This window comes from Lissotriton vulgaris, chromosome 6 (assembly GCF_964263255.1).
Source record: "Lissotriton vulgaris chromosome 6, aLisVul1.2, whole genome shotgun sequence".
NCBI lineage: Eukaryota > Metazoa > Chordata > Amphibia > Caudata > Salamandridae > Lissotriton > Lissotriton vulgaris.
Genome location: NC_141694.1, coordinates 900,726,335 through 900,752,509, shown reverse-complemented (window position 1 = coordinate 900,752,509; position 26,175 = coordinate 900,726,335). Strand labels below are relative to the sequence as shown.

At 49.4% G+C, this 26,175-nt stretch overlaps 1 protein-coding gene across 1 annotated transcript in view; it reads right to left on the bottom strand.

Moving 5' to 3' along the window:
* NPHP1 (nephrocystin 1) overlaps positions 1 to 26,175 on the bottom strand; it is a 699,686-nt gene that overhangs the window by 276,595 nt on the left and 396,916 nt on the right. Inside the window, exon 13 of the mRNA XM_086926892.1 lies at positions 24,405 to 24,515. Within this exon, the coding sequence (XP_086783018.1) occupies positions 24,405 to 24,515 (111 nt within the window). The remainder of the gene's footprint in view (positions 1 to 24,404; positions 24,516 to 26,175) is intronic.

Sequence of the window (26,175 nt, the reverse complement as noted above, 5' to 3'; positions counted from 1 at the left end):
TGGTGCCAAATCCTAATTTCTCGATTGCTTCTTCACCATAGTTGCAGCCATATCCTCCACGCTGCCTGCTCTTGCGGCCTACATCTAGCTCGCCTGCTGACGCTGGGAGTGCCCGGGGCGCTATGCCCTGGCGGCACGTACTGATTACATTTCGTATTGGGATGGGCCTGTCTCCTGTGCTCTGCTTCTTATGAGACACTCTCCGTCCACTAAATTGGCAAGTGAAAGCGGCTAACCATGGAGCGGACAGACAGGCAGCAGAGTAAGTTGCCCTTTGAAGCCAAGAAGCTCCCTCATTACCGACCCCAAATGCTTCGGACGCTGACCCTGATCCTGAACCTGGATCGATTACAAAGCTGGAGCGTTTGATGCTAACCATGCAACAGAGTTTACAGTCTATCGACGCCAAAAATGATCACCTCAACTTACGTATGGATACTATGGCGTCCAGGATCGACAAGCATGGGTCACAAACTGCGAAAGCAGAACAGCGCATCTCAACCACAGAGGATCGCGTGGAGGTCGTCCGCGCATCCTGCACCAACATGGAGAAACTTCTGGAGGTAATAAGAGCTAAGTACAAGGACATTGAAGCCCGTTCTCGCAGAAATAACCTTTGTATAACGGGTAGTTCGGAGTCTACCAACACCAGACCCATGGAGCTGTATGCTGAAAAGCTGCTCACTACCCTGCTGGGAGCAGAACATTATTAAAAGGTGCTCATCATTGAAAGGGCTCACCGTTTATTGGCTGACCAGTCCCTGGCGCTCCGCCTCGCCCCATAATTGCTAGATTTTTTCATTATCGAGACCGGGACACGGCACTCCATCTGGCTAGGGAAAAAGGCAAACTTGACTACCAAGGCATGAAGGTGGAACTCTTTCCCGACTTCACTGTCGCCGTTCAACAGGCTCGCAGAGAATTTCATGCGGTCAAGAAGAAGCCGCAGGAGCTGCACATTCAATACACAATGCTTTACCCGACCCGCCTACCGATTCAACATAATGGAAAGGCGCATATCTTCCTGACCCCCAATGAAGCACTTCAATATGCGCGTCGGATTGAACGACAGGAGACTCAGCGAGAGAGAGGTGTGGAATCCGACTCCGAGGGCTGAACAAGTGAAACTTATGCTGTGCATTGTATTTTGTTCACTAAATCAAAGGAGAGAGGGAGGACTAGGTAAGCTAGTCTGGATCCCCGTATTTATATATTCAAAATCAAAAGAGACTAGCTAGGTTTAAGCAGGAAAGACTCAAAGGAGTACGTATGTCAAGGGAAACCAGTAGGTTTTATTTGAAGGCCCTCACCCACCAACCTAGTTGGTGGCATGCTTCATCATCGGGCCCCACCGCAGTGGCACCTAACGTGCCCCGGGTGTGCTTCGACGCCAGGTTACTGCGGAGCTGGTATAATTGCTGAGTGTGCAATGTGGTGAGTATGAAGGTGAAAATCTAAAAAGCCATACAGAAATCCCAGCACCCGAGGGTAAAAAACTATTTTAATAAAACTGGGTATCTGTTGGCGCGTTAAAAAGGCAGACGGACACAATGGAGTATGGATTATGACCTCCAGTGTCCTGTGTGGTCTACATGTTTCAGCCTGGCCTTTCTTAATTTGAAACAGGCTTTCCTCAGGACCAAGTGAGTATGTGTGGGGGTATTAAAATAAATTACAGTGAGTGTGTTTCAGGTTCTATGTGTAGCACACACTAAGGTGCTATATGGGTGAGAAGGGGGTTCCCTCTCGCTTTGACAGTGTTTAGCTGATCAAAGCCTCCTTGGGTCGCCTGGCAGAGAAAGAGACCGAAACTGTCGATCTAGTTCCTCCCTGGACCTGTAATCCTTCTGCGGCGCCCGGATGTGGTTTGTTGTTATGTTGTTCCTGCTTTATGGGGTTACTGTATGTATTGTGTTGGCATTATCTCTGAAAGTGGGATGGCTCCTGAACTATGATGGACATTTGCAAGACTTCAGTTAATATGAACATTTCTCTGCATGGTGAATGCATGTACTTTGTGTTCCTGGCGAGGTGGGGACCTTCACGATTGATGTTATTTTACTGTGGGCTCTTTGCTAGGTAACCCTGCTAATTGACGCTAGGTCATGGACGGGTTAGCCCTTAAATACTTATCCCGACCCACCCTGTTAACACGGGGGCCGGGGGCTGCTAGCGACCCACCATACGGGAATTACCCAAAAGGTTGCGCTTTTTGGTTGGGCGGGGGGGGGTCTGTTGGGGAGCACTTTTGTCCTATGATAGCATTGATTATGGCATGCTGGCAGGCTCTGAATTGTATTACATGTATTTCCTAGACAATGATGCCGACTTTTCTTAACAGACTTTGCAGTCATAGCTGACTCCAAACGCTTCGTCATCTCTTGGGTGAGTTGGAATGTCAGAGGGCTTAATAATGCTAAAAAAAGTATGACAGGTGTTATCTTATCTTGATCGGCACCATATCCAAATCGCCCTGTTGCAGGAGACACATCTTACTAAACGGGCAGTCTCACATGTGGCCACTAGGAGAGCCGGTGTACGGTTGGCTGCCTCATATTCCTCATATGCGCGGGGAGTTATGATTCTAGTAAAGAAAGGTACTATCTTTCAGCTGACCCATGTGGACGAAGATGAGGAAGGGCAATACATTATAGTGCAGGGTACGCTTTATAACACACGGCTGACCATTGTGAACTTGTATGGACCTAATGTTGATGACCCTGTCTTTTTTGACACACTCTGGGCCAAACTCTGTCAGCTGTCTTCCTCAGCTATTATATGTGTGGGCGATTTTAATGTGGTATTGGATCCTACTGTGGATCGAGTGTCTGCAGGAGATCCCCGACCCAGGAGAGCTGCTATGTCAGTGCATGATGGCATGTGGTCCTTGGGCCTCACAGATATTTGGAGACTGTGACACCCAAACACTAGAGAGGGTACATGTCATGCATATGCGCGGCAGTCCTGGTCGCACATTGACTACTGGCTGGGCACGCAGGAAGTCTGCGCATGGACTACACAGATCAAACAATTGCCCAGAACATTGTCGGATCGTTCCCCAGTGGTTCTCTGCATGCATCTACCCTCCCATAACCCCCCCTTTCAATGGTGTCTGCAATTGTCCTCGTTGTAAGATAAGGTCTTCCAAGAGGGTATTCGTGAGGCCATATCTGACTACTTTTTACTTAATACTGAGTCTGTCCAAACTATGGAGATGCTATGGGAGGCCTTTAAGGTCAAGGTTTGGGGGTGGCCTGTATTGGTCTTCAAGCCGGGTATTAAATTCCTTGCGTCGCACCATGGCAGCCTAGGACGCAAATTGCAGGACTTAGAACGCAAATACGACGATCAGGCTGACCCTTCTACGCTGGCGCTTATCAAAGGGAAAATTACAAAATATAACGAAACGCTGATCAAGAGATCAACCATCTATCACGTCGGTGTAAAGCGCGCTATTATGGGGAAGGTGGCTGCCCAGGGAGAACATTAGCTAACCACATACTGGAACCTCATTCTAAGGCTTACATGGTTCAGTCGATCGTCGCAGATGATGGCATGCATTATGACACACCCATTATAGTGCAAACATTTGCGGATATTACACCGAGATGTGTGCTCAATGCCCGACTGCTGGTGTGGCAGAGCTCGAACAATATTTGGACGATATTACCTTGGTCTGGCTATCGAGAGGGCAACAAGAGTTTTTGATGCATCCGTTCACGCTGGGTGAAGTGCGGGATGCCATTCTGGCCTAGCCCAACAAGAAGGCTGCAGGCACTGATGGGTTGCCAGCTGAGTTTTATAAAGAATATATTGATCAACTGGCCCCATGCCTTCTTCAACTATATGAGAGGCGTACGAAACTCAATGTTTTCCACCAACCCTGCGCGAAGCTCTCATCGTCACGTTATTGAAATCTGGGAAATCGCTGGATAGATGCAAATCTTATTGACCCTTATCCCTAATCAACACAGAAATAAAAACATTAGCGAAGGTTTTGGCCACCAGGCTGCAATTACTTCTTCCTGTTATGGTGCTTCCTGACCAATCGGGGTTCGTCCCAACCCGATCCACGTCACACAACTTGCGTACTCTCTTTGCTGTGATGCATGTGCTGGAGCCCACTCTACCGGCGGTGGCGGTGCTCCTCGCCGCTGCCAAAGCTTTCGACTCCATCTCCTGGTCCTATATGTTCACCATCTTACATCGCATGGGTATCCCCTTTATCTTTAGCAATTGGATGAAATTGTTATACACCAATCCTGTGGCACAGGTCAGAATTAACGGGCAGTTATCAGAGGAAATTCAGGTACAGCATGGCACATGACATGGGTGCCCGTTGTCGCCACTGTTATTTGCTCTTGTTCTTCAACCATTAGCTTGTATTCTCCGACAGCGTCATGCTCAAAAAACGTTGCGCTTTTTACAACGTCCCCTTGCAGTCTCCATGTACGCGGATGACATGGTGCTGTAAGTTCGCGAACCTGCTCGATACCTGGCGCAGCTCATACGGGAGTATGACCGGTAAGAATGATTCTCGGGACTGGGCATCAACTGGTTTAAATCGATTATGTTGCCCCTCACAGACTGTACCCGCAATTCGACACAGACTACCCCTTATCCTGGTGTACAGACACTGTAAAATACTTTGGAATATGGCTTCACAGGGATCCGCAGGCGGTCATACAATCCAACTTTGGTACTGCCATCACACGACTTGAGGGGCAAGTGCGTTGTTGGACCAAGCTGTCGCGGTCCTTCGCGGACCGAATAGCGCTGATGAAGATGGTGGTCCTTCCGCGTTTTTTGTATTTTTTTTTAAACGTTCCTGTATATTTAACGCTGTACTTTTTTGACCGGCTGCGTTCCCTTTTGGTCACACTAGCTTGGAGAGACAAAAAATCTCGGCTTAAGTGGGAGATCCTCACCCTTCCTTATGAACAGGGGCGGGGGTTTGCTGCGCCTGACTTTCATCTTTAATATCTCTGCGCGCAGGCGCATTACGCTTACTATTGGCAGCATGACCCAGCCTATATTCCCCATGTGGAGGTGGAGGCGGGTGCTATGCACCCAATACCACTTCAAGCCATGATTGTCAACAGCCACACGGTTTTCGAAAAAAGGAAGTTTGACACTGTACAAACCACATTTAGGGCTTGGCACGAACTAGGCAGGCGAGCGCAGAAATTACCATTGTACGTGCCCAATATGCTGCTGCTGTATCACTCAGAACTCTGTCACTGGCAAAACAGATACATTAAAGGCCCTCAAAGATCTGGAGCTGTCGACAATGGAACATGTATTCCCTGGATGTCAATTTATTACTTCAGATACTATAAACACCCAGGGTACTATCACCGCCATGCACCTCTTTGTCTACACTAGGCTGCGCTCCGCTATGCGTGCACATTATCCACAATTTCCTATAGAGCCCCCGACACTGGTAGCGCTACAACTTCTATACACCACCACATCTAGAGCCAAACTAGTCACTAGACTCTATCAGGTATCGCAGGGGGAGGTAACTGCCGGGGTTGTGTCTGCATCAGCAAAGTGGAATACTATACTGCCCACACCACTTTCTGAAGATGATTGGTTCGCTAGTTGCCGCTTAACAGGTCAGCTGACGGCGAATGGCAATTTACGGTTGGTGCACTTTAAATATTTGCATCAGCTGTACTTTACTCCCACTCAACTTCATAAATATGGATTGGGGGACACTGGTGCTAATTTCTGTCATCTAGCTTGGGATTGCCCTAAAGTGCATGAATATTGGCGTTCAGTCACACGTATTTTATGCCTGATGGTAGAAGAACCGGTTGAGTGTAGCCCACAAGTATGCCTGCTGGGTATCGTCTCTAAGATCAAGGCATCTAATAGGAAGTTTGTGTCTTTTGCATTGTTGCTGGCGAAGCGCAGGGTCTCCATCTGCTGGGGAGGCAGGCCGGTCCCTACCACCAAATTATGGCTACAGGATCTGGCTTACTGTCAGGACCAGCTCACTCGCTAAGCGGAGGAGTTGCCTACAACGTCCAAGCCCCGTGATATCTAGGGGCCACTCACGTCTTATCTGCTATCGATAACTGACATTTGATGCCCGATATGCTTTGTAAGATTGCTTCAACTGCTGCAACTTTATTATGTATTTTCCATAACTGCCATGTCTGTATGTATCCGTACTATTGTATTTTGCAATACCGACATCTGTATGATGGTTTACTCTGATCTGCCCATGCTATTCCAATGTTCTATTCTGGATCACTGTATGTTGTTCCTTACTTTTGAAAATGTATAAATGAAATAAAAAATAAAGAAAAAAACCGTTATTGATTTATGTAGTTTAAAAAAGTAAAGTAAATTAAATCTAGCCATTTTTTACACTGTGTAGGCTGCAGATATATGTGAAGTACTACTAACAAGGTTGCAATATATAAACATTTCATTGGTTAGCGTGTACAGAGAAGTTTAGATTGGGCCACCACATGTCATGTTGGGATTACCTAAGCAGAATATGTTCTATTGTGATTAATCCCTTAGTGCCAATTGTCCTAGTTATCAAAGTGATGTTCCTTGTAAAGCATAATGTCGGTTACGTTACTCACTCAGTATCGAATGCCTATTCCGGAGTTGTATGTATTGTACAGAATATACTGGTGAATGCTTCGCCAAAACAACAGGAATAGGCCTTTGATACCGAGTGAGTAATTTAACCTATATTGTGCTTTACAAGTAACATCACTTTGATAACTAGGACAATTGTCACTAAGGGATTAATCACAATAGAACATATACTGTTTGGGTAATCCCCAACAAGACAAGTGGTGGCCCAATCTAAACATCTCACCTTGCGCTAACCAATGAAATCACACCACATATTTTCCGATTACACATGGCACGTCTGGGGTCACCTGACCCAAGTTATGGATTCTTTATCTGTTGTAAATACTCCTCATAAATTGGACTATGACTTTGTTGCAGATGTTAAGCCCTGATAAAGTCTGCTGTAGCAGGAACAGTCAGAGATTAAACACGTGATGGCAAGGGCCGTACATGACTACAAGAAAATAAAAGAACTATTGAAACCACAATCTCAATTCTAATTTCTGTGTGCCTGGAGAACTTTGTTTCTAATTCCTGGACCACTTCAGTTGAGAAAGAATGGATGGCTCTTCCTCCTCCTGAGCACCAGAAAATACTTGGAAACAGAAAATAATAAGAGTTACTTACTTTATTTGATTTCTGTGTTGGAGTGCGCCAACTGTCCCAGCCATTGCACCCGCTTTGTCTTATTGTACAGGGATTTGTTGAAGTTTGGTGAACCACCCATCTTTGCTGGCAATACACTTTATTCCAGAGCAGTGGCCCTTTTGGTCAGTATGTTAATGGAAACATCTGTATAGCTGTTCAGTAGCTGCAGGTTAGTTGGACTACTCTCCATCGAGGGACTAGTGCGGGTTTTTGATGTTTCACTGTTTACTTTTGCTTCCCTCAGTGAGTAGACAACTCCCACAGAAGAAATATCGTGTGGTGCAGAGCTCCGAGGACTCGGGGCTGAACTTATGCATGCTCTAACTACAACCATTCTCGATGCTTGGTCCTTCACGCGGTCTGGGGATGCGTGATTCCCTTCAGTGTAAGTGTGGCTGTTTAGGCTATCCAGAGCCTGGGCTGGAAGCTTGCTAGTTAAACACGGCTGCACCATTATTTTTACCATTACTTCACACCTAGAGTAACTGGTATCTTGAGTACAAACAGGCACAGGGTGGGAAGTGCTGGGGAGCAGCGTGGTTGAGGGCATTTGTAGACTGATACAGGAACTTCCTGCCTCCGGCTTATTTGTTGTGGTTATAATTACACTGTGGTCTGTACTAACTTGACCCTCTTCCTGTCTGACTGGTGTTGAGTAATGTGGGGGAGACAAAGGTTTCTGGATCCTTTACTATGTCTTTACTTGTTGTTGGTCTCATTTGTCGGGGCCCTCATTCTTTTTGTGTTATAGCTGCAGCAATGTGATTTGCTCTGGAGGTTTGAACAGAAGTCGGAAATACATTTCTTAGACTGAGAGGGTGGCTTGGACAGCGAAACAAATGGCAGCGTAATCCTGCTGTTCCGGGCGGCTTAAGCCGAGAAATCAAGATTAAATCGTCTGCATCACACGAAAATGGTCGCAAGTAACTTCAGGTGACAGCGTATGACTGCTAGATCGTAGCGATGCTCTTTACTCTCGTGGAATATCTATTTCAAGGACTTTCGTGAATCACTGCACCAATCACAACCTCGGGACTCGCTCAACAAAATGGCCGTTTCCTAGCTCCTCCCTCCAGTCCTGGCAGCAGCCGAATTAAGTTTAGGATGACAACACCACCGCAAGCCAGGTAGCTGATATCACTACTGTTGCAGTGCTGCTTGTTGCATTCCATCTGCTGTCATTGATCCTCTTCCCCCCGACGCTAATGCGCGGAGAAAATAGCTATGTCTAACCATGACTGACCAGAACATGTCGCATTAAAGATTTCAGCCTAAACACCTTAAAATATAATAAATACTGCTCCTGGTATCAGCGTGTGAACCTAAAATTAGGCACTAATGATCTCCAAATATTCTGATTAATTTGAGGCCTAGTTGTTGAGTCTGCTCATTGCACAATCAAACTCAAACAGGCACATGCATCAAAGGATTTTGCGATTGCAAACGGTGCGAATCGCAAAAATCGGCCGTTTGCGATCGCAAAATCTGCTTTTGGACTGCATGAAGGGTGAAGGCCCTCGCAATTTGAGAATTCGCAAATATATGCGAATTCTCAAATTGCAATTGCATTTAAGGAACCGCATTTTGTGATTCCTTAAATGCAATGCATGAAACTTAAAAAAATTGTGATTTCGCAATTAGGGGGAGCAAATTACCATGAGGTTGAACCTCATGGTAATTTGCGAAAACTTTATAAAATGCACTTTTGTGCATTTTTCAAAGTTTCATGTTGTGCACACACATGCCCTAAGGGCATGTATGTGCACAACATATGTGCACAGATTGATTTCAGGGGTGCAACAGGGCGTCCTTTGGACACCCCTGCACCCTTGAAATCGCATTCTCAATTTGCGATTCACTAATTGCTAATCGCAAATTGAGAATGTCTTGAAGTATTCCTTAATTGCGATTCGCAGTTTGCGAGTCGCAATTAAGGAATATTAAGAAATCGCAATTTTTTTAGCAATTTCTTGATGCATTGCATTTTGCAATTCCTTAATTGCGATTCCTTATTTTTCGCAATTAAGGAATCGCAAAATGCAATATTGATGCATGTGCCTGAAAGTGACTCCAGGTTTCTTTGCCTCCTCCAGTTACCATTCACCACTGCTCCTTGATTGCTGACCATTGATTGAAGGTCTGGGGCTCTACTAATACGCACCCTAATTTCCTGCCTCTGTCACCTTGGCCCATGTATCCAGAGGGTGCACCATGTGAACCTGACATACCAATTCAGCAGTGGTCTTCAATCTGTGGTGTGCGGTCCCTGGAGGGAAGGGGGGCAGAAGTCCTGGAAAGAGGGTTACGCATTCCCCAGCTTCACTTGTCCCTGCAATCCAAAACGTTTGCTTTCCTTTTGGATATAGACAGTCGTCCTGGGACGGCTAATTTAGATCCTTATCAGCTGCTTGCCTGAATAAAATGCAAATCAGTTAATCTGCAAGAGTAAAAGATGAGCTGTTCTGGCTTTAACTGATCAAATAACTCCAAGGTTTGTGATGACAAAAAACAAATCTTTGAGTGGAAGTGCAAAGAGTGCTTACTTTTAATTTTAACTGCATTTACACAGCCCTTAGTAACTCTAAGGAGGTGTTGAAGGGACAGTTATGTAAAAAACATTAATTGCATTAAATACGCTCTAAAATTACTAAAATCTACATTTTGGAAGCACCATTTTATGGTAAAAATATTTGCACGTTTTGAAGCATTCTATCTTACACTGTATGTAATGCAAATATAAAATAATTACTTGCATATTTGCAGTGCTTTCTGACACACACTGGGACCGCGCTGCACTGAAAATACACATCACTATTATCCACTGCACCAATCAAGATTTAATTCTATGGCTTTCTGGTTACACACATACCTCTGCTGTGAATTAACTTATGGACATTTTCATAATGTGCTGCAGTACATTTCTCACTGAGTAACAACTTTTTAAATGTATTTTTCATTTACACTGCCCATTATTTTATATGTAGATAACTGCTGGTGAAAGACCTAAAAAAACTACAGAATATTTTGGTGTTTATTTTTGAGAGGCTTGCAAAGCCAGAGCATCACTTTTTTTGACGCTCCCGTGATGCAAGCGTCTCAACCATACCTATGAGGCGGTGCAAAGTCACCCTGCATGGCCTCATAGATATGGAGTAAGGCATAGCAGCGCAAGCACTGCATTGCCTTTCTCTGCATCAAGGAGGTGTTCAATGGGCTTTGCGTGGGGTTCCACGTAAGACCCATGGATTTTAATGCCGCCCCACATTTACAAAATCAAGTAAACCTGTGGCAACTCCAAAAACTGAAGCCACCCCAGTGGAGGTGTAACGAGGAGAAATGTTTTATTTTCTCCTTGTCTTTCCTCTTTCCATGTGCGCTGCATTCTGCAGCTCACATAGAAAGATGACAACATCTCTCTGGATTGTTTTTGTGAAGGAAGGTGCCCCTTCTGTACAGAAACAATCCTGCCTATGTTGGTGCTAGGCAGCAATTAGTGTGCCAATGGAAGGGAAAAAGATAAGAATATCCTGCCCTTTCACATTGGCATAGGGCAGTGCCGCAAGAAGACTTGAGGCACTGTCTTATGCCAATTCCTCATTAACAAAGCCCTTTGTTTTCAGCTACACCTTTGACTACACCCCCACACTCACTGACTTTTTGTTTGCTAAACACTGTTTAATATTATTTCCCCACCGTAAAAATTATTTGCAGTGGGAATCGAGGGCTTTTATGGTTGTTGATGATGAGGAGAACTATGTTCTAGAAATTTGTCAGAAGGGGGTCCTTACGCCTAAAAAAGTGTGACAAGGGGGTCTCGGCATCAAAAAGTTTGAAGACCTCTGCAATACAGAGGCTGCTCATTGACTGTGCCTCCTTCAGGTCCCATACATGAACGTTCCTTGTTTTCTGTCCACTGATTGAAGGTCTGAGGCTCTGCCAGTAGGGGCCCCAAGTTCCTGTCAATGTCAACTTGGCCCCTGTACCCCAGGTGCACCAGGTGATTGTGAGACACCAATACCAGAGAGTCTCTCTAATACCAGCACCTGCATTTGCACCCTATTGACACTGTAGACCTGTGGGGTAACAGATACACACCTCACACTCTGGGTAGTCTCCCTCACAACCCAGTCTGCAGTGCAGAACAACTAATGGAGGGCACAGCAACGCTAAAATCTCACTGAGCCAACACAAGCACACTGAGGCCAACTGAAGGAACCAGGACATCACCCCTGCTGCCCACTCTGCACACCACTAGCCAACTGACAGCATTGTCTGGCTTTCAAACCTATGACCTCTCATCCTGAGGCTCCCTACCACTTGTGGAACTACTAGTACCTGGAACATTGCAGAAAAAGACTCCAAAATATCGCTAAAATACTCCAAGGCTGATCTCCTATCTCTGACTCACCGATAAAAGGGAAAACAGACATTAATACTACTATAGAAATGATCCTAAAAAAGCTAGCGGAGGTCCACCATCTCACCAAATTAACAAAAACCAACACAGATACAATGCAGCTAGAATCGAAAAGAGCAAACATCAACAGCATTATTAACAAGCTCTCTAATGTGGAGCAACGGATCAATGCTGTGGAAAACCTCGCATCCATATGCATTTGGAGGCTGCTCGAACAGGACTAGAGCTTAGTGCACTGACCTGTAAGTGGGCTTGAAGTGAGCCATAATTTGCTGTTCACACAATCCAGTGAAGGTGGAGTAAAACCAATGTATCGTGGGACCCAGGGAGTATCCCACTTTCTATTAGCAATAGGCTGTGCTTCCTTCTTACCACAATTCAGTGACTCTGAATCAGCTCTTGCAATAATGATTAATACACTCTCAGGTAACAATCTGAAAATAGTCTCACTGAAAGTTCAAGAACTTAACCACCCAAGCGTCACTGAACTTTAAAGGACTCAACCACTCTGTGAAGCAAAACAAATTGAGAAATACATTTTTAAACTTAAGGCTGATCTCATACTACTTCAAGAAACTAAACTGGGTCAGAAAGAATCTACCTAGCTTAACAAGTGAAGTTAATTTTTCCCGCCACTGTGAATTAAAAGAACGGGGTCATACCAATAATTTCGAAGAAATCCAATCTCACTTTAATATCTCATTCAACTGATGACGAGGGTAGGCGAGTACCAGCAAACTCTGCCAGGATGGAAAATACATTCACCTCATTAATCTTTATGGGCCAAACACTGATGTCCCCATCTTTTGAGAATCCCGGAGTGATACCCTAAAAAATATCCCGCGAGTACCTGGAGACAAACTAAAAATAGTGGGCGGAGACTTTAATCTTCCTCTTGATTTAACTCTAGACAGACAATCGAAATCCTCTCTCCATTCATCAAAATCTCACAAGGCCTTGCTAAACATCTGCACTAGATTTAACCTGAAGGAGATTACAACACCCTGAGACAAAAGCTTACACCTTCTTCTCATTTCCACACTCCTCAAACGCAAGACTGTATTACTTGCTATATCAGGCGCTTTTACCCACCTCATTGACCAAACAAGCAGTAGCCATAAAAAAGCTTTGCCTCTTTCTTTTTAGATGTGGGCCGTGCTTGCTGTGCAATTGGATTCAAGCTAGCCTGGCTGATGAGGGCTGTTACCACGACGGGTCCTAGGATGCTTGTTTCCGGTCCAGGGATGACTCGGCTTGGCAGTTGGGGCTGGACTGTTCCCATGAGGAACAGGGTCAAGACTGATTTACATATGACTGGGTCCAAACTGTGGTGGACAAGTGAGCAAAATAATGACTTATTTAACCCAGATCTCGACTGGGGGTGAATGTTTGATTCATTCAGCATTCTGTCCATCATTTGTTGCTGCAGCACTTTTCGCACTAAGTGGGATGGGTATGCCAAGATGTATGTCCCTTGCTTGCTGTGCCACTGGATTCAAGCTAGCCTGGCTGATGAGGGGTATTACCCCAAAACCATCCGAGGATGCTTGTTTCCAGTCCAGGGATGACTCGGCTTGGGTCTTAGGGCAAGACTGTTCTCATGAGGCACAGGATCAAGACTGATTTGAATATGGCTGGGTCCAAACTGGGCTGGAGGAGTGAGCAAGAGAACGATGGATTTACCCCAGATCGCCGGACTGGGGGTGAATGTTTGGTTCAGCATTCCGCCCATCATTTGTTGCTGCAGCTCCCTTTCTTTTAAAGCCTGTGGATTCATCTGAAGCCACGACTAACAGGCTTTGACATCATGATCAGACGACAGGCACCAAAGGCAATCATTGTGCCGGTCAGTGAAGGACATTTGACTGCCGCAGTCCCTGCAGAGTTTGAATTTTGACTTTTTGCGGAGGAGACATATTTACTTGCAACAACGTTGCACCCAGAGAAAAGGAAAAAATTTCACTTAATATGGAGAGCCTAGGAAAAACTGTTATGCGTTGTCGGCGTGGAAATAAGGAAACTGCCGTCAGCACGCTGATGTGGTCTTCTTATCGCTAAACATGATGTCACGTGGGGAGCAGTGGTATTGTGACGACCTCGGCGTGGGAGAGCTAGATTCAATGGAATGCTGCACAAGGGGGACATTTAAAAGGTGAGGAATCCACAGGTAGATGTATTCATCATTGTTGGACAGGCCCCATGAAGGGCTCGCTCCCTCCCCGCATGACAGGGCCCGGACACCGGCTCTCCAGGTGCTACCCACAGAAGCAACCCGCAACCCGTCCCCTACGGGACGCCTGCTCCCGGATATCTCTGTATCACTGGCCCGGGCCACCGTCAGCACCATTGCCCGGCCCCGCCGCCATCTTGGACACTGCACCACGAGGCCGCGTGGCCTCAGCCCGACCCCAACCCTGGGCCTGGCCAGGCCCCGACATCCCGGCACCACCATCCACCCAGGAGGTGAACGGACCACTTGGCAGGTCAATGGGAGAAAGAAGTGTTGATGGCTCTCCCCCGCCAGGTGCCGATCGCCCCCAGCCTCCCCGGGCGCTGGCTCCACCCCCCTGCTGGGTGTCTGGACTCCCTCATCCCGGACCTCCCGACCTCCAAGTGCGAGGGTCCGGACATCAAAGGGCGCCAGACCTATAACTGAGGCAGCTCCAGAGCAGGAAGGCAGTTGTATCCTGGAGTCGAGAGACACCGTGAAGAACTCATCCTTGACGGACTGCTGGCGCTGCCGCAGCCCTACCTTGTGAACTGTCGTCCTGCCTGCTGGCGCTGCCGCGGCCTTCTGCAACCTTCATCCTCGTCGGGACCTGCTGGCGCTGCCGCGGCCCGTTGCTACCTACGACCACCTCGGGACCTGCTGGCGCTGCCGCGGCCCGCTGCTACCTACGACCACCTCGGGACCTGCTGGCGCTGCCGCGGCCCGACCTTCCCGAACGCCGAGCTCGAGGATTGTGAGCTACCATCATCTCATCTCAAATACCAGATTGGTAACAAGACTGTCCCGCTACCCCCTTTCCCTTCCAGAGACTAGAATTGAGAGGATCCTCGTGTCCTGATCTCATTGTACCGTACTACCTTACTTCAAGAACTGCCTATAAAGAGCGTTAACCTTATCCTTGTGTGGTGTCCATCTGTGGGGGGGAAGTTACTTGTCTGTACGATCGCTGGAGACGGCCCTCAGCGGAGGCCTCTCCCCTTGTCCTCGGCCGACCCTCCAGGTCCCCGTCTAACATTGGTGGCCAGCGGCGCGATCCGAACCAACGCGTAACGTACAGAAAGTAACTCACCCCACGACTCAACCACAATGACAACAAAAGAGAGCGGACCCGCAGAGAAATTCCAGATGGAAAAACTAGAAGATTACAACCATCGAGAGCTAAAGCAATTTTGCATGGAACTGGGCATTGCTACCACCGGGCTGAGCACAAAAGAGGACTTCAAACACGCCCTAGAATCTTGGGCAGAAACGGGTGCGGCTGCACCCCGGAACCGAAACAGCGAGACACACGAAACACACACTACTCCGACGGAAGAAAGGAGGACGGGTCTCTCTCCGGAAGAGATCCAAGAACGAGAGAAAAGCCGACTCCATGAATTGGAGTTGGCGCGGCTCCGGTTGGACGGAGAGCTGAAACTGGCCGAACAAAAGATAACCTTAGAACACTTACGGCTCCGAGAAGAGCGGGAAGAAAAGCAAAGGCAGAGAGAACTAGAAGAAAAAAGACTGGCATACGAACACGAGCGCAAGCTAGCAGAGATAGAAATGCGGAAACAGAATAAAGATCTAGGGGTGCCCGAGCGCCCGCACACCCCGGGCACCCCCGAACCAAAGGTCCACATCCCCAAGGATGTGGTCCGTGAATATTTTCAGGACGACGACATACAACAGTGGTTCAAGGCCTACGAGATCGCCATGACCTCCCACCGGATCGATCGAAGTGACTGGGGAGCCGGTCTATGGGGGAGGTTCGTCAACGAAGGCCGCGATGCCCTGCTACAGCTCCCGGACCATCAAATGACGTCCTATGACCACATGAAGGCCGCCCTCCTCACTCGATATGGGCTTACGCCCGAAATGTACCGCCAGAGGTTCCGCGACTGCACCCGGATCCCGGGTACGACTTGGGTAGAATATGTGAACTATTTCAGCCGAGCCTTCGAGGGATGGATCAAGGGTAGCCACCTCTCCAACAACTGCTTCGTCGAGCTCAGGCAGCACCTCCTCGACAGCAAATTGACTGAACCACGGCAGCTTGCCGCTGAGGCTGACCGGTGGGAAAGCACCCGAGTGGCCCGGAGTGGGCCCAACGAGCGGAACAGAACCAACCAAGGTCAGCATCGTCCCCGAGGAGGAGGAGGAGGAGGAGGCCAGGGCCGGGGCAGAGACGCCGTCCCGGCCGCTCCCGCTAATAACACCCCGCCCCCGGCCGGCCGGGGCAACCCCCCGATGCGGCCGGGGTTCCGAGCCAATGTGACTTGTCACCGATGCCAGCGAGTCAGCCACTATGCCAGTGACCCGAGCTGCCCAAAGAACCAGACTCCTGGGCCCCGCCATGTGGCTGCCGCCGCCTTAGGAGAAGAGCAAATCTCCGAAGAGCATGAAGATTATGAACAGGAGCAGCCCGAGTGGGAACCTGCCGCCATGGTCCTGGCTTGCCTAGGGGGAAGAGACATGATCCCGCGGGCTCCCCTACCCGCCAACACCAGGAAATACAGCCAGTGGGTGAACATAAATGGGCGCAAGGCCGAAGCCCTGCGTGACACGGGGGCCAGTGTGACGGCTGTCCGCTGTCACCTGGTGACCCCAGAACAAATCCTGCCGAACGTTCTTTGCCCCGTCCGATCGGCCGACAATTCTGAGAGCCTGTGTCGGATGGCCTGCGTCCCCTTCGAATGGGGAGGAGTGTCCGGTATGCTAAAGGTGACTGTCCGAGATGATGCCCCCGTGGACTGCCTTCTGGGAAATGATCTCGAGAGTTCCCCGTGGGCGGCCGTTGAAAGAAGAGAGCACCTGGGGATGTTGGGCCTCCCGGACTGGGCGTGCATAACAACCCGGTCCATGGCAGCCCGCACCATCCCCAGACCTGAAGAACCCGAATGGCCAGCACCTCCTCCCCCGATCGCTCCAGAGGAAGACACCGTCCATACCGACCCCCCGGAACAAACCCAAGAAGGGCCCGCTCAGCCCCAAGACCTTCCAGACCTGGCTCAGTGGCGTCAAGAAGGGGGACCCACCCAGGAGCAATTCCGGCAAGAGCAGAAGACCTGTCCCTCCCTCGAGGGACTGCGACAGCAAGCACTCGCCCAGAGCGCGGGAGACACCGCAGGGGCCCACTGGATCTATTGGGACAATGACCTATTGTACAGCGAACAAAGAATCGCAGAGTTGGGGGCCAGTCGAGTGCTGGTGGTGCCCCTCCGCTTCAGAGACTTCCTGTTGAACCTAGCCCATGATGTCCCCCTGGCTGGACACTTGTCAAGTCAAGTCAAGTCAGAGAATTTATATAGCGCACTACATACCCAGAGGGTCTCAAGGCGCTAAGGGAGGGGAGGAGGATTACTTGTCAAATATCCAAGTTTTAAGTTGCTTTCTGAAAGCTAGGTGGTTCTGGGTAAGGCGAAGGTAAGTGGGGAGTGAGTTTCATGTTTTAGCAGCCAGGTACGAGAAGGATCTGCCTCCCATGGTGGTCTTGTTGATGCGAGGTACAGTGGCGAGGGCTTGGCTGGAAGAACGTAGTTGGCGGGAGGGGGTGTAGAAGGACAGTCTTGAGTTGAGGCATTCTGGTCCGATGTCGTAGAGTGATTTGTGTGCGTGGGTTAGCAGTCGGAAAGTGATTCTCTTATTGACGGGTAGCCAGTGGAGGTCTTTCAGGTGACCAGAGATGTGTTCGTTGCGTGGGATGTCTAATATGATTCTGGCTGAGGCGTTTTGGATTCGTTGGAGTTTCTTTTGGAGTTTAGCGGTAGTGCCTGCGTAGAGGGTGTTTCCGTAGTCCAGTCGGCTCGTGACCAGAGCATGGGTGACTGTTTTCCTGGTTTCGGTGGGGATCCAGCGAAATGTTTTTTTGAGCATGCGAAGAATGTTGAAGCAGGATGAGGATACGGCGCTGACTTGTCTGTTCATTGAAAGTGAAGAATCCAGGATAACGCCTAGGTTCCGTGCGTGGTCTGTCGGGATGGGTGCTTTTCCAAGGGCTTCCGGCCACCAAGAGTCGTCCCAGGCAGAGGGGGATGTACCTAGGATGAGGACTTCTGTTTTATCTGAGTTCAGTTTCAGACGGCTGTGTTTCATCCATTCAGCAACTTCTTTCATTCCTTCGTGTAGGTTAGTTTTGGCGGTGCTGGGGTCCTTGGTGAGAGAAAGGATCAGTTGAGTGTCATCCGCGTAAGAGATGATGTTGAGGTTGTGTTGGCGGGCGATGGTCGCGAGGGGGCTCATGTATACGTTGAAGAGGGTGGGGCAAGACAAAACCTACCACCACCTGGTAACCCACTTTTACTGGCCAAAAATGAGAAATGACGTCTCCAACCACTGCCGGTCCTGCCCCACCTGCCAGGCCAGCGGGAAGAGCGGCCGCAAACTCAAGGCACCCCTGCAACCATTCCCTGTTGTTACCACCCCGTTCGAAAGGGTGGGCATAGACATTGTGGGGCCCCTAGACCCCCGAACAGCACAAGGGCATCAATTCATCCTGGTCCTGGTGGACCACGCCACCCGCTATCCAGAGGCCGTTCCCCTTCGAACTGTAACAGCGCCAGTGGTAGGCCGAGCCTTAATGGGGATCTTCTCTCGAGTGGGCTTCCCCCGGGAGGTCGTCAGCGACAGGGGCACGAACTTTATTTCGAAGTATATGAAATCCCTCTGGCAGCAGTGCGGAGTCACCTACCGATTCACAACCCCCTATCACCCGCAAGGAAACGGACTGGTCGAGCGGTTTAACCGCACTCTCAAGGGGATGATCATGGGGCTGGAAGAACCCCTACAACGCCAGTGGGACGTGCTACTCCCGTGCCTCCTCTTCGCCTACCGGGAGGTCCCCCAGAAGTCCCTCGGCTTCAGCCCCTTTGAACTCCTGTACGGACACCCCGTTCGAGGGCCCCTCAGCCTAGTTAAAGAAGAATGGGAAATGGCCCCCCTGAAGACCCCTCCAGACGTCTACAAGTACCTCCTGACCCTCCGCAATCAGACCAGGCGATTCAGAGAGATCGCCAAAGCCAATCTTGAGGCCAGTCAGGAGGACATGAAGAAATGGTACGATCAACATGCCTCCTCCATCGAATTCGAGCCTGGTCAGCAGGTATGGGTGATGTCCCCCATCGAGCCTTGTGCCTTGCAGGACAAGTGGACGGGGCCCTTCAAGGTGGTCGAGCGCAAGAGCCCCGTCACCTATCTCATTGACATGGAACCCTCCCGGAACCCCCTCCGGGTCCTCCACGCCAACAGACTCAAACCACACTTCGTGCGCTCGGAGCTCAGCCTGCTGATGGCTACAGACAGTGGAGCGGAAGAAGACTCCGAGCCCCTCCCTGACCTACTGAGAACCCGTGAAAAAGATGGTTCAGTGGACGGGGTCCGACTTTCCGATGCCCTGACCCCGGAACAGCGCCAAGACTGTCGGACCCTCCTGTTGAAATTTGCAAATCTCTTTTCCCTCACTCCCGGAGTCACCCCCTGGTGCCTGCACGACGTGGACACTGGGGACAGTCCCCCTATCAGACACCGGGCGTACCGAGTACCAGATCGGGTGCGCGCCTGCATCCAAGAGGAAGTCTCCAAGATGCTCGCACTCGGAGTCATCAAACCCTCGGACAGCCCCTGGGCCAGCCCAGTCGTACTGGTCCCCAAAGCTGCTGCCCCGGGCACCACCCCCGAGCTCCGATTCTGCGTCGACTATCGGGGTCTGAACGCTGTCACCCGAACCGACGCTCACCCCATCCCCCGAGCAGATGAACTGGTCGACCGCATGGGGGCTGCCCGCTACCTAAGCATCTTCGACCTGACAGCAGGCTACTGGCAGATCGGCCTCACCCCCAGGGCCCAAGAACGATCCGCTTTCTCCACCCCGGATGGACACTACCATTTCAAAGTGATGCCATTCGGCATGAAAAATGCTCCAGCCACTTTTCAACGACTTGTGAACCAGGTATTGGCGGGCCTCGAAGAGTTCAGCGCCGCCTACCTGGACGATATCGCGGTATACAGCCGCCACTGGTCAGACCACCTCCGCCACCTCCGAGAGGTCCTGCAGGCCCTCCAACAGGCCGGCCTCACAATCAAGGCCAGCAAGTGCCAAATTGGCCAGGGGTCCGTGACCTACCTCGGACACCAAGTGGGAAGCGGTCTGGTGGCCCCCCTCCAGCTCAAGATTGCTGCCATCCAGTCCTGGCAGCCCCCCGTAACCCAAACCGAGGTCCGAGCCTTCTTGGGGCTCACCGGATACTACCGGCGGTTTGTGAAGGACTATGGCAGCATTGTGGGGCCCCTCACGGAACTCACATCCAAGAACCACCCAAAAACAGTCAACTGGACTCCTGACTGTCAAACGGCCTTCGAGAAGCTGAAGGCCGCCATGTGCACCGCCCCTGTGCTCGAGGCCCCCGACTACAGCCGCGAGTTCATCGTCCAGACTGATGCCTCAGACCATGGCATTGGGGCCGTCCTCTCCCAACTGAACACCGAGGGAGTCGACCAACCAGTGGCCTTCATCAGCAGACGCCTACTGGCCCGAGAACAGCGCTGGAGCAACATCGAGCGGGAGGCCTTTGCAGTAGTATGGGCCCTTAAGAAGCTCCGGCCCTACCTCTTCGGTACCCACTTTCGGGTGCAAACAGATCATCGCCCCCTGCAATGGTTAATGCAGATGCGGGGGGAGAATCCCAAACTATTGCGATGGTCCATCTCCCTGCAGGGGATGGACTTCACTGTGGAGCATTGCCCTGGCCAAGACCACGCCAACGCGGATGGCCTGTCCCGCTTTTTCCGCCTCGACGAGGAGAGTCCCCAAGAGGATGGGTGACTCTCCCCGCCTTCAGCTGGGGGGGACGCATGTTGGACAGGCCCCATGAAGGGCTCGCTCCCTCCCCGCATGACAGGGCCCGGACACCGGCTCTCCAGGTGCTACCCACAGAAGCAACCCGCAACCCGTCCCCTACGGGACGCCTGCTCCCGGATATCTCTGTATCACTGGCCCGGGCCACCGTCAGCACCATTGCCCGGCCCCGCCCCCATCTTGGACACTGCACCACGAGGCCGCGTGGCCTCAGCCCGACCCCAACCCTGGGCCTGGCCAGGCCCCGACATCCCGGCACCACCATCCACCCAGGAGGTGAACGGACCACTTGGCAGGTCAATGGGAGAAAGAAGTGTCGATGGCTCTCCCCCGCCAGGTGCCGATCGCCCCCAGCCTCCCCGGGCGCTGGCTCCACCCCCCTGCTGGGTGTCTGGACTCCCTCATCACGGACCTCCCGACCTCCAAGTGCGAGGGTCCGGACATCAAAGGGCGCCAGACCTATAACTGAGGCAGCTCCAGAGCAGGAAGGCAGTTGTATCCTGGAGTCGAGAGACACCGTGAAGAACTCATCCTTGACGGACTGCTGGCGCTGCCGCAGCACTACCTTGTGAACTGTCGTCCTGCCTGCTGGAGCTGCCGCGGCCTTCTGCAACCTTCATCCTCGTCGGGACCTGCTGGCGCTGCCGCGGCCCGTTGCTACCTACGACCACTTCGGGACCTGCTGGCGCTGCCGCGGCCCGCTGCTATCTACGACCACCTCGGGACCTGCTGGCGCTGCCGCGGCCCGACCTTCCCGAACGCCGAGCTCGAGGATTGTGAGCTACCATCATCTCATCTCAAATACCAGATTGGTAACAAGACTGTCCCGCTACCCCCTTTCCCTTCCAGAGACTAGAATTGAGAGGATCCTCGTGTCCTGATCTCATTGTACCGTACTACCTTACTTCAAGAACTGCCTATAAAGAGCGTTAACCTTATCCTTGTGTGGTGTCCATCTGTGGGGGGGAAGTTACTTGTCTGTACGATCGCTGGAGACGGCCCTCACCGGAGGCCTCTCCCCTTGTCCTCGGCCGACCCTCCAGGTCCCCGTCTAACAATCATGAACTCTCTACTCTACTCCCTCCACCACTCATCAGTCACATATGCGGAAATCAGTCACTTACGGTTCCTTTCTCACAGTGAGCACATGCCCATTTTTGCTTCTACGATCTCTCAATACTCCAAGATCATTAAGCCATAGGCTTCCTTTATTGCTGATAAATATTTTCTCATGGAAGTGTACATCGATCTCATGCTAAGCTATAAATATTGCTTACATTTTTCACAGATTGTGTTTCAATTCTGTGTCATGTCATCACGTTGTTATTCCCAATGTATATGCTTCATCACAATCCTTCCTCACCGATTCTATCCGGCGACTTGTGTATCCCCACATGTATGATTTGCTTTTTCCTTTTGTACTTCTACTTTCCTGTCTGCTCATGCAAACGTATACAAATGATACTTTCTTTGCATTATCTTACGTTTGGATTATGTAAAATTTCAATAAAATTCCTATGAAATAAGAAAAAAGAAGAAAATTAGCAAATTGAGGCCAGAGCAGTGTCAGTACTTCTTCCCAGTGTGTGCAGTTAGCATTGCACAGCCTGCACACCAGTTAAAACGGTTCCCATTCATATAATAGGCCGTAGCCACCACCTTTTCTACACTTCTGCATGTTACAGTGAAACTGTATGAGGTCATATTGTGAGAACCGTGTGAGTTTGTGAACTCTGGGTTCGCTAGTTTGCATAATACAACAATAGGAAGTTTTACAACAATTAAACCTCTAATTGAAAATTGACTTTAATGTGATTCTCAGTGTAGTATGGTACTTGGCAGCAAACTTTACACCACTTCCCTTGTATTTAGCCTTGAAGGCTCACCCATGTCATGTAGATTATAGCGTCATGTCTAATAACTTCAAAATTATTACGCTGAATCTTGGGGCACTATGAAGAAGAAATAAGTTACTTACCTGTAACTACAGTTGCTCAACACTGGTATCTTTAAAGCCCACAGAAAACAGAGCACACTTGTCTCGAGGCTAAGAGCAGCATAAGAGGTGTACTTTCTCATACACAGAAGAGAGGCAGAACAGGTTTCCTAAAACCACACATAAAGGGCAAACAGAAGAACCATCACTGAACCACAGATGCATGAGAGGTAGACAGTTTCCTGTAGCGATAGGTGCAGGGCAGAGGAAGCTTCTTCGAACCATAATATGTAGAACAATCTTCTCTAAACTGCAGGTGCTAGACAAGAAAATAGAGCTTCTCTATACGTTAAGTGCAGAACAGGTAACCCAAGCTTCTATAAATTATGGGACTGGCAAATTAAAATGAGGTGTATAAACTATCAGTTGACAAGCCACCTCATTAAATGACCTGAAGTGCAGCCACTCAAGTGAATGTATTCACTGCTCTATCCCTCCTCAGAGGCACCAACAATCAGACTTTAATTCCTCATCTCCTAGACATTGGTAGCCTCATGAATAGGGAGGAGGTGGGTGCATGTGAATGTATGAAAATACCAGTGTGGAAGAACTGTATTTACAGGTAAGTAATATCTTTCTTCTCTAACACTCGATCTTTCATATATCCAAATGCTTGAATTAAGATTACCAAAGCACTACACATAATAAGAATAGTACCTTGGTGAAAATGAGGATCATCTTGATGAAAAATGTCGCATAGTACTGCTGTCTCACCGCCGTTTCTGATTTAGACTGAACATCAAGGCAGTAGAGATTCATAAAGGTGTCATCCAAAGCACATGTTGCAGCTATGCAAGATTGGCACGCCTGCGAAGAGTGCCACTGTCTTTGTCATACTTCTTGTCCAGTGAGCTCCCCACTTTGCATTGAATTGGTCTACCAGCCTAGGAATATCAGAAAGTAATACATGAAATAATCCCAGTAGTCTATGGTTGTTTTCAATGTGTTTTCAGTGCTATTGAGTGTAGTGGGACTACTTTGTTGACTGTGACTACAGAGGGTTCCTACCCTGACGCCAGGTAACAATCCAAGCACCATTGGTGCAGGTTGGCCAAGGAATTTGAAAATATGCCACCTTAATTCTGCCTCAATTTACCTTACTTTTATTAGGGCCCATGGTACCCTTGCTACACCACTGGTAATTTTCTGAGCCACATCTACAAGGGAGCCCTTTCTGGTGGCCTTGTAAGTAAAACAGCTGATCGTGGAAGGTAGGAGTGGGTGGCAATGTAGGTTCTTCAGTGTTAGAGTGTTGTGGTTTACCTTCTTCAGGTCTCTGATGTCATATGCTGTAATGTGAAGGATGCCTTTCCGATGGGAAAATGTAGTATCTGGCAGACCATTGAGTAGACTTGCCTCCACCCAGGAGAGAGAGGTCTAAGGTTTGGACTGTTCTTAGAAGATGCTTTCTGCTCCTATGATTTCATTGACCTTTTCAGCAATGGTTCACAATGCTACAACTGACAGGCCTGCAGTGATAGTGAGCAGCTCGTAACAATATTGATCTTATCACAGTTTTATTTACATCAAAAATCTACCCAGACCACCAATTTAGCCTAACACATACATAACCCTGAAGGGAGACAGCAGAAAAACATATTTAGGGAGAAAAGGCACCATAGTGGCAATAACAAATTAGCTTTTCATAGCTTGAAAAATAGAGTCACTTGCAAACACTTACACTGCGCATATAAGTGATTCCAAGTTCAAATAATAATCCAATGTCTGTGGATGGGGAACTGGATCTGACAAAACAGTCACCATCAAGCAAGCTGGGCAGGATGCCAGAGACCTAAAAAGATATATGTAGATATGAAAGTTGTTACTGTCATGTAAACGCTTTTTTTCTAGATTAGTAGAAAAACACTATAAAATAAACAATCAATCAATCAATCAATCATAAAACTTTATTTCGGTATAAAAATACCATAAAAGCACCAGTTAAAACATATACAGATGTATAGCTATTGCAGATTATACATAAGAATTAATTATTGCAAATCACATCCAGATTAAAACGATAAAATGTAGTTCTGTTAAAACATGTGAATGTTTAGGTGTTTAAAAAGAATATCGGAGCAAGTTTATCAGTCAGGCCGTGTACCGTGCATTAGCCCTAGTCAATTGAAACGAATACGCCACATAGCTGCCAAAAAATTCGAAACAGCAAAAACAATTGGTCCAGCAGTGTCAGTTTTCAGTATTTTAAGTGCATGCGCACATTGTCGGAAGCCAAGGGTTTTGCACAATGGGATGATCCAGTGCCTCCTCGATTTTGAGTAGGCAGGGCAGAAAAAAAGACATGTGTCTCCGATTCACTATCACAAACACAGAGTTTAGTAATAATAAAAACGTTTATATTCACTGTATGTTGGCTTCTTTGGCAGAGCCATTTCAATCTGGGGGAATTCCCAAAAAGCAGCACTGCCACCCCTTGTCGAAGTTAAAAGGAAGTCATCAGCAGTGCAGTAGGATCACCTACAGTGTGAAGGGCAGGTGTCACATTTCAGAAGATCAGGGGCGTAACACAGGCCCCCGCAGCCCCCGCATTGCGGGGGGGCCACGCTCTCCAGGGGGCCCCCGGGCCGACCGCCCACTCATTTGACTTACACATGCATGATTTTAATGGTGCGCTGTGCGCACGGCACGCCGCACGCCCGGTGTACCATCGTTTTGCAGCTTAGCTAAGCAGTGATCCTCCTCTTAATAAATTGTTGCTCGGGCCCCGGTCGGGGCCCCTGAGCTCTTCAGAAATGGTGCGCGGGGCCCCTGGGGCTCGTCTTCAGAAATGGTGCGGGGGCCCCTGAGGCTCTTATAAATGCTGCGCGAGCCCCGACCAGGGACCCCTTCAGAAATAGTTTGCGGGCCCTGGCCGGGGCCCCTGAGGCACTCTTTCTATAAAATGGCGCCGGGACAGGGTGGGTTGTTTACTTGCAGGAGTTGCCCCGCCTACGCGCATTGTACAGGGTGGGGCGGAATGCCCTGATTACCTTTTACTGGACATGCGCATTGAGCGCACACGTATTTAAAAATGCGCGGGCGCCTAACTCTGAGCTGCAGGACAGGCCCTGGTCAGGTGAGTGAGTCTGCAGCCCAACCGACGGTCCGAGCGAGCCTAGTAGGCAGGAGGAGTGGTTCGGCAGTGGGCGAGGACCGTTTGGGTGGTGGTGGCGGCGGCGGGTTGGTATTGGCGCGCGCGCATACCATTCCTGATCAATGCACAGCCGTTCCCCAGTACGTACACAGACACTTTTAGATCAGTGTAATGCTCCAAGTGTGTGCCTCACTCCAATCATGCACCGCAGCAGTACCTGGAACCGAAACCTGTACACACTGCTGCACGACCAGCAGCTCGGACCACAAGACGCAGCTCTACAGATCAGCTGCACACACCACACGGCTGCCATCCATCCGCTGCTGCCCAACGAGACGCCTCTGTGTGCCCCTTGCCT